This window comes from Palaemon carinicauda, chromosome 5 (assembly GCF_036898095.1).
Source record: "Palaemon carinicauda isolate YSFRI2023 chromosome 5, ASM3689809v2, whole genome shotgun sequence".
Taxonomy (NCBI): domain Eukaryota; kingdom Metazoa; phylum Arthropoda; class Malacostraca; order Decapoda; family Palaemonidae; genus Palaemon; species Palaemon carinicauda.
This window is the reverse complement of record NC_090729.1, coordinates 61,713,997-61,723,750: the sequence shown is the minus strand read 5'-3', so window position 1 is coordinate 61,723,750 and position 9,754 is coordinate 61,713,997. Positions and strand designations below refer to the sequence as shown.

Sequence of the window (9,754 nt, the reverse complement as noted above, 5' to 3'; positions counted from 1 at the left end):
ATATATATATATATATATATATATATATATATATATATATATATATATATATTTATACATATATATACACACACACACACACACACACACATATATATATATATATATATATATATATATATATATATATATATATATATATATATATATATATATATATATATATATATATATATATATACATCCAAACACTTGTTCATTATTATAAAGGAGATAATTCTCGATTTTATTTTCTTCAGATTCATGAAGGAAAATATATCACTACTTAAACAGATGAGAATTTTAACTTGATCGACATGATAATCCAAAAGTTTTACCATCTTTTGTACCTGCCAGTTATTAATTATCTTGTTACTTTCTCAATTCATGTTGTCAGGTTCCTCGTCTGTGCTACTTATGACTTCAGTCAATATCAAGACATCTTTAAACCCAAAGTCATCATTTGGACTGGGAAGCTATGAACTAGATGAAGATGGATCTTATCTCAATGTTATTATCAAAATGACAAAAATGATTTGTGAATTCATACTTGGGCTTGCAGCATTTGGCTATAAAGTACTGGTGTGAAAGGTAGGATATTGTTTACCAACGAAGTGCAATTATTAGCAAAAGTTGCGCTATGAGGTAAAGAATAAAATGGAGAGTACTATGGTAAAAACAAATAAGGAATAAATTCGGAAGGTTTGGTAAAAAATTAGCAAGCTATAACATGAGTGCTGCTGAGTGACTAGTGATACCCTTTATCAAGGTGCACTAGAAAACGTAGAATTTGCCCTTTGAGGTCGTAGTTAAAAAGATGGAGCGTAAGACGATAAAAAGAAACAAAAAAGAATCGTAAGGAATAGTGATAAAGTAAAGAGATATGAAGTGGGGGCTGATAACGGTCGATAAGGCATTATAAAGGCCATTGCATAATGCCTGGAGTGTACTACTTTATATACCATTGACAATAGGGCCTGCTAATAATTAAGGATTTTTATAAGAGAAATCCCCAATGCTTTATACTATACTGAAAGTGGTGTATCTATATTTCTTCCAATGCCATGTGAATTAGTGTCTGATAATTAGAGTAGATGATTAAAGCTGAAAACTTACCTGACAATTCACATTACACCACAAGGATTAATGCTAGAAATAAGTCACATCATAACTTCTTTATCAGAAAAGCTCCAAAGTTGATTAGATTTACTGACTAAAGCTGGAAACTTGTCAAATATTTCACATTACAGAGAAAGAATTAGTCCCTCTATTGCTTTCTGTAAGTCAAATCCCCACCTCTTATCTGAGAAGTCATAGAATTAGGTAGATTTTTTAAATGCAATCTCACATCTTCAAGGCTGGAGAGATTTAAATGTTCTTGCAATAAGATGTGAAAATACTGAGAAGTGTAAAGATCCTATGAGAATATCCAAACTTTTCTGAAGATTCTTAGAAGAATTAGTATTTGATGTTACAAAATTTTATAAAGATTGAATAACGAAAAAGTCTTCCAATTTTGCAGTCTTAACAGAAAACAAAGTAATGTTTAGAAAATAGTTTTTTTTTTTTTTAGCCATATCATTGAGGTTATTCACAAATGTTGTCTTTTTTTTTGTATTGCAGTGTCTAGGAGTCTGTTGGTACACCGCAGTAGATTTCCAGATATTCCTTCTTACCCCTTTGATTTTGTTTCCATTCGTATGGAGAGAATGGTTCAACACTCCTCAAAGGATACTTAATAGGATAGGTAAGAAACTAAGAAACGAGCACACTAACTGTTGCGATCTTACACTAGGCCGAAAGTAAAATTCAGACCCATAGCAACGGATGATATTGAAATTATTAATTCCTCTCACTTCAGTCAACTACACCCTGTCATCCTCTAGTTCCCAAATTCTGTCTCCTTGCACCAAACTACACTAAAGAGACTACTCCTTTCTCTTCATCAATAACGCCTTACTAACCACCCACACCCGAAGTCAGTCCCTTATAATCAATAAGGGTGTGACTCACAGCTTGCTCCATGGTCAATAATGCCTTGCTATCTAACTGTACCCAGAGTCAGTCCCTTATTATCATTGAGGGTGTGTCTCATTCCTTGCTCCTCGGTCTATAAAAGTCTTGCTAACCACCAGTACTAAAAGTCAGCCCCTCATCATTAATGAAGATGTGTCTTACACCTTACTCCTCGGTCAATAACGCCCTGCTAACCACCAGTACCCAAAGTTAGATCTTAATCATCAAAGAGGGTGTTTATCACTTCTTGCTCCTCAGTCAATGACACCAAGCTAACCACCAGCACCCAAAGTCAGTTCCTTATCATCAATGAGAGTGTGTTTCATTTATTGCTCATCGGTCAATAACGTCCTGCTAACCACTAGTACCTAAAGTCAGTCTGTCCCTTACCATCAGTGAGGGTGTGACACTGCTCGCTCCTCTCTCAATAATGTCCTGATGACCGCCAGTGCCCAAATTAAATCCCTCATTATCAACGAGGGTGTGACTCTCTCCTTGCTCCTCAGTCAATAACGCTCTGCCATCCACCAGTACCTAAAGTCAGTCTGTCTCTCATAATCAACAAGGGTCTGACTCACAGCTTGCTCCTCGGTCAATAACGCCCTGATAACCACCAGTACCCAAAGTCAGTCCCTTATTATCAATGAGGGTGCATCTTACTCCTTGCTCCTCGGTCAGTAACGTCTTGCTAACCACCAGTAACTAGATTTAACCACTTATCATCAATGAGAGTGTGTCTCACTCCTTACTCCTTAGCCAAAAACACCCTGCTACCCACCAGTACCCAAAGTCAGTCCGTCACTTATCATCAATGAGGGTGTGACTCTTTGCTTGCTCTTCGGTCAATAACGTGCTGCTAACGACCAGTACTCAAAGTCAGTCCCTTATCATCAATAAGGGTGTGGCACACTGCTAGTTCTTCGGCCAATCACGGCCTGCTAACCACCAGTACCCAAAGTCAGTCCGTCCCTTATCATCATTGAGTGTGTGACTGACTCCTTGCTCCTCTGTCAATAATGCCCTTCTAACCACCAGTATCCAGAGTCATCCACTTATCATCAATGAGGGTGTGTCTCACTCCTTGCTCCTCAGTAATAACGTCTTGCTAACCACCAGTACCTAAAGTCAGCCCCTTATCATCAATGAGGGTGTGTCTCACTCATTGCGCGTCGGCCAATAACACCCTGCCAACCACCAGTATCAAAAGTCAGTCTGTCCCTTATCATCAATGAGGGTGTGACACTGCTTGTTCCTCTGTCAATAATGCTCTGATAACCTCCAGTACCCAAAGTCAATCCCTTATCATCATTGAGGGTGTGACTCTCTCCTTGCTCCTCAGTCAATAACACTCTGCCATCCACCGGTACCAAAAGTCAGTCCATCTCTTATCATCAACAAGAGTGTGACTCACTGCTTGCTTCTCGGTCAATAACACCTTGCTAGTCACCAGTACCCAAAATAAGTCCCTTATCATCAATGAGGGTGTGTCTCATTCCTTGCTCCTGGGTGTATAAAGTCTTGCTAACCACCAGTAACCAAAGTTAGCTCCTTATCATTAATGAGGATGTGTCTTACTCCTTACTCCACGGTCTAAAACAACCTGCTAACCACGAGTACCAAAAGCCAGCCCTCTATCATCAGAGAGGGTGTTTATAACTCCCTGCTCCTCAGTCAATGACATCAAGCTAACCACCAGTACCTAAAGTCAGTCCCTTATCATCAATTGGGGTGTGTCTCACTCATTGCTCGTCGGCCAATAACGCCATGCTGACCAACAGTATCAAAAGTCAGTCTCTCCCTTATCATCAACGAGGGTGTGACACTGCTTTTTCCTCTGTCAATAATGCTCTGATAACCTCCAGTACCCAAAGTCAATCCCTTATCATCATTGAGGGTGTGACTCTCTCCTTGCTCCTCAGTCAATAACGCTCTGCCATCCACCAGTACCCAAAGTTAGTCCATCTCTTATCATCAACGAGGGTGTGACTCACTACTTGCTTCTCGGTCAATAATGCCTTGCTAACCACCAGTATCCAAAATCAGTCTCTTATCATCAATGAGGGTGTGTCTCAATCCTTGCTCCTGGGTCTATAAAGTCTTGCTAACAACCAGTAACAAAAATCAGCCCCTTATCTTTAATGAGTATTTGTCTTACTCCTTACTCCTCGGTCAAAAACAACCTGTTAACCACCGGTACCCATAGTCAGCCTTCTATCATCAAAGAGGGTGGTTTTAACTTCCTGCTCCTCAGTCAATGACATCAAACTAACCACCAGTACCCAAAGTCAGTACCTTATCACCAATGAGGGTGTCTCACTCATTGCTCGTCGGCCAATAAAGCCCTGCTAACCACCAGTACCCAAACACAGTCTGTCCCTTATTATCAATGAGGGTGTGACACTGCTCGCTCCTCTTTCAATAATGCCCTGATAACCTCCAGTACCCAAGGTAAATCCCTCATTATCAATGAGGGTGTGACTCTCTTCTTGCTTCTCAGTTAATAACGCTCTGCCATCCACCAGTACCCTGAATCAGTCCGTCCCTTATCTTCAATGAAGGTGTGACTCACCGCTTGCTTCTCTGTCAAGAACGTACTGCTAACCACCTGTACCTAAAGTCAATCCCTTATCATCAATAAGAGTGTGTCTCACTCCTTGCTCCTCGGTCAAAAACGTCTTGCTAACCACTAGTACCAAAAGCCAGCCCCTTATCATGATTGAGGGTGTGTCTTTATCCTTACTCCTCGGTTAATAACGCCCTGCTAACTTCCAGTACTAAAAGTCTGCCCTTTATCATCAATGAGAGTCATCTCACTCCTTGCTCCTAGGTCAATGACGCCATGCTAACCACTAGTACCCAAAGTCAGTCCCTTATTATCAATGAGGGTGTGTCTCACTCATTGCTCATCGGCCAATAACGCCCTGCTAACCACCAGTATCAAAAGTCAGTCTGTCCCTTATCATCAATGAGGATGTGAACTGCTTGTTCCTCTGTCAACAATGTTCTGATAACCTCCAGTACCAAAGTCAATTCCTTATCATCATTTTGGGTATGACTCTCTCCTTGCTCCTCTGTCAATAACGCTCTGCCATCCAGCAGCACTCAAAGTCAGTCCGTCACTTATCATCAACGAGGGTGCGACTCACTGCTTGCTCCATGGTCAATAATGCCTTGCTATCCAACAGTACCCAGAGTCGGTCCCTTATTATCAATGAGGGTGTGTCTCATTCCTTGCTCCTCGGTCTATGAAAGTCTTGCTAACCCCCAGTACTAAAAGTCAGCCCCTTATCATTAATGAAGGCGTGTCTTACTCCTTACTCCTCGGTCAATAACGCCCTGCTAACCATCAGTACCCAAAGTTAGCTCTTAATCATCAAAGAGGGTGTTTCTCACTTCTTGCTCCTCAGTCAATGACACCAAGCTAACCACCAGCACCCAAATTCAGTTCCTTATCATCAATGAGGGTGTGTTTCACTTATCGCTCATCGGTCAATAACGTCCTGCTAACCACTAGTACCTAAAGTCAGTCTGTCCCTTACCATCAGTGAGGGTGTGACACTGCTCGCTCCTCTCTCAATAATGTCCTGATGACCGCCAGTACCCAAATTAAATCCCTCATTATCAACAAGGGTGTGACTCTCTCCTTGCTCCTCAGTCAATAACGCTCTGCCATCCACCAGTACCTAAAGTCAGTCCGTCCCTCATAATCAACAAGGGTGTGACTCACAGCTTGCTCCTCGGTCAATAACGCCCTGATAACCACCAGTACCCAAAGTCAGTCCCTTATTATCAATGAGGGTGCATCTTACTCCTTGCTCCTCGGTCAGTAACGTCTTGCTAACCACCAGTAACTAGATTTAACCACTTATCATCAATGAGAGTGTGTCTCACTCCTTACTCCTTAGCCAAAAACACCCTGCTACCCACCAGTACCCAAAGTCAGTCCGTCACTTATCATCAATGAGGGTGTGACTCTCTGCTTGCTCTTCGGTCAATAACGTGCTGCTAACGACCAGTACTCAAAGTCAGTCCCTTATCATCAATAATGATGTGACTCACTGCTAGTTCTTCGGCCAATAACGGCCTGCTAACCACCAGTACCAAAGTCAGTCCGTCCCTTATCATCATTGAGTGTGTGACTGACTCCTTGCTCCTCTGTCAATAATGCCCTTCTAACCACCAGTATCCAGAGTCATCCACTTATCATCAATGAGGGTGTGTCTCACTCCTTGCTCCTCAGTAATAACGTCTTGCTAACCACCAGTACCTAAAGTCAGCCCCTTATCATCAATGAGGGTGTGTCTCACTCATTGCGCGTCGGCCAATAACACCCTGCCAACCACCAGTATCAAAAGTCAGTCTGTCCCTTATCATCAATGAGGGTGTGACACTGCTTGTTCCTCTGTCAATAATGCTCTGATAACCCCCAGTACTCAAAGTCAATCCCTTATCATCATTGAGGGTGTGACTCTCTCCTTGCTCCTCAGTCAATAACACTCTGCCATCCACCGGTACCAAAAGTCAGTCCATCTCTTATCATCAACAAGAGTGTGACTCACTGCTTGCTTCTCGGTCAATAACACCTTGCTAGTCACCAGTACCCAAAATAAGTCCCTTATCATCAATGAGGGTGTGTCTCATTCCTTGCTCCTGGGTGTATAAAGTCTTGCTAACCACCAGTAACCAAAGTTAGCTCCTTATCATTAATGAGGATGTGTCTTACTCCTTACTCCACGGTCTAAAACAACCTGCTAACCACGAGTACCAAAAGCCAGCCCTCTATCATCAGAGAGGGTGTTTATAACTCCCTGCTCCTCAGTCAATGACATCAAGCTAACCACCAGTACCTAAAGTCAGTCCCTTATCATCAATTGGGGTGTGTCTCACTCATTGCTCGTCGGCCAATAACGCCCTGCTGACCAACAGTATCAAAAGTCAGTCTCTCCCTTATCATCAACGAGGGTGTGACACTGCTTTTTCCTCTGTCAATAATGCTCTGATAACCTCCAGTACCCAAAGTCAATCCCTTATCATCATTGAGGGTGTGACTCTCTCCTTGCTCCTCAGTCAATAACGCTCTGCCATCCACCAGTACCCAAAGTTAGTCCATCTCTTATCATCAACGAGGGTGTGACTCACTACTTGCTTCTCGGTCAATAATGCCTCGCTAACCACCAGTATCCAAAATCAGTCTCTTATCATCAATGAGGGTGTGTCTCAATCCTTGCTCCTGGGTCTATAAGGTCTTGCTAACAACCAGTAACAAAAATCAGCCCCTTATCTTTAATGAGTATTTGTCTTACTCCTTACTCCTCGGTCAAAAACAACCTGTTAACCACCAGTACCCATAGTCAGCCCTCTATCATCAAAGAGGGTGGTTTTAACTTCCTGCTCATCAGTCAATGACATCAAACTAACCACCAGTACCCAAAGTCAGTACCTTATCACCAATGAGGGTGTCTCACTCATTGCTCGTCGGCCAATAAAGCCCTGCTAACCACCAGTACCCAAACACAGTCTGTCCCTTATTATCAATGAGGGTGTGACACTGCTCGCTCCTCTTTCAATAATGCCCTGATAACCTCCAGTACCCAAGGTAAATCCCTCATTATCAATGAGGGTGTGACTCTCTTCTTGCTCCTCAGTTAATAACGCTCTGCCATCCACCAGTACCCTGAATCAGTCCGTCCCTTATCTTCAATGAAGGTGTGACTCACCGCTTGCTTCTCTGTCAAGAACGTACTGCTAACCACCTGTACCAAAAGCCAGCCCCTTATCATGATTGAGGGTGTGTCTTTATCCCTACTCCTCGGTTAATAACGCCCTGCTAACTTCCAGTACTAAAAGTCTGCCCTTTATCATCAATGAGAGTCATCTCACTCCTTGCTCCTAGGTCAATGACGCCATGCTAACCACTAGTACCCAAAGTCAGTCCCTTATTATCAATGAGGGTGTGTCTCACTCATTGCTCATCGGCCAATAACGCCCTGCTAACCACCAGTATCAAAAGTCAGTCTGTCCCTTATCATCAATGAGGATGTGAACTGCTTGTTCCTCTGTCAACAATGTTCTGATAACCTCCAGTACCAAAGTCAATTCCTTATCATCATTTTGGGTATGACTCACTCCTTGCTCCTCTGTCAATAACGCTCTGCCATCCAGCAGCACTCAAAGTCAGTCCGTCACTTATCATCAACGAGGGTGCGACTCACTGCTTGCTCCATGGTCAATAATGCCTTGCTATCCAACAGTACCCAGAGTCGGTCCCTTATTATCAATGAGGGTGTGTCTCATTCCTTGCTCCTCGGTCTATGAAAGTCTTGCTAACCCCCAGTACTAAAAGTCAGCCCCTTATCATTAATGAAGGCGTGTCTTACTCCTTACTCCTCGGTCAATAACGCCCTGCTAACCATCAGTACCCAAAGTTAGCTCTTAATCATCAAAGAGGGTGTTTATCACTTCTTGCTCCTCAGTCAATGACACCAAGCTAACCACCAGCACCCAAATTCAGTTCCTTATCATCAATGAGGGTGTGTTTCACTTATCGCTCATCGGTCAATAACGTCCTGCTAACCACTAGTACCTAAAGTCAGTCTGTCCCTTACCATCAGTGAGGGTGTGACACTGCTCGCTCCTCTCTCAATAATGTCCTGATGACCGCCAGTACCCAAATTAAATCCTTCATTATCAACGAGGGTGTGACTCTCTCCTTGCTCCTCAGTCAATAACGCTCTGCCATCCACCAGTACCTAAAGTCAGTCCGTCCCTCATCATCAACAAGGGTGTGACTCACAGCTTGCTCCTCGGTCAATAACGCCCTGATAACCACCAGTACCCAAAGTCAGTCCCTTATTATCAATGAGGGTGCATCTTACTCCTTGCTCCTCGGTCAGTAACGTCTTGCTAACCACCAGTAACTAGATTTAACCACTTATCATCAATGAGAGTGTGTCTCACTCCTTACTCCTTAGCCAAAAACACCCTGCTACCCACCAGTACCCAAAGTCAGTCCGTCACTTATCATCAATGAGGGTTTGACTCTCTGCTTGCTCTTCGGTCAATAACGTGCTGCTAACGACCAGTACTCAAAGTCAGTCCCTTATCATCAATAATGATGTGACTCACTGCTAGTTCTTCGGCCAATAACGGCCTGCTAACCACCAGTACCAAAGTCAGTCCGTCCCTTATCATCATTGAGTGTGTGACTGACTCCTTGCTCCTCTGTCAATAATGCACTTCTAACCACCAGTATCCAAAGTCATCCACTTATCATCAATGAGAGTGTTTCTCACTCCTTGCTCCTCGGTCAATAACGGCCTGCTAACCACCAGTATCCAAATTCAGCCCATTTTCATCAATGATGGTGTGTCTCACCCCTTACTCCTCGGTCAATAACGACCTGTTAACCACCTGTACCCAAAATCAGTCCCTTATCATCTATGACGGTGTGTATCCCTCTTTACGATGCGTTCAATAATACCCTATAAACCACTAGTACCCTAAGTTATTCCCTTATCATTAAAGCTGGTGTGTCTCACTCCTTCCCCCTCGATCAATAACGGCCTGCTAACCATCAGTACCCAAAGTCATCCCCTTATCATCAATGAGGGTATGTCTCTCTTTATGCCAAGCGGTCAGTAACAACCTGCTAACCACCAGTACCCTAACTCAGTCCCTTATCATCGATGAGGGTGTGTCTCATCCCTTGCTCGTTGGTCAAGAACGCCCTGCTAACCACCAGTACCCAAAGTTAGTCCCT

At 43.1% G+C, this 9,754-nt stretch overlaps 1 protein-coding gene across 1 annotated transcript in view; it reads right to left on the bottom strand.

Annotated features, from left to right (window-relative positions):
* Nucleotides 1-320, bottom strand: part of LOC137640920 (WASH complex subunit 2-like) — a 56,511-nt gene extending 56,191 nt beyond the window's left edge. Inside the window, exon 1 of the mRNA XM_068373379.1 lies at nucleotides 266-320. Coding sequence (XP_068229480.1) covers nucleotides 266-320 — 55 coding nt within the window. The remainder of the gene's footprint in view (nucleotides 1-265) is intronic.
* Nucleotides 321-9,754: the final 9,434 nt, after the last annotated feature.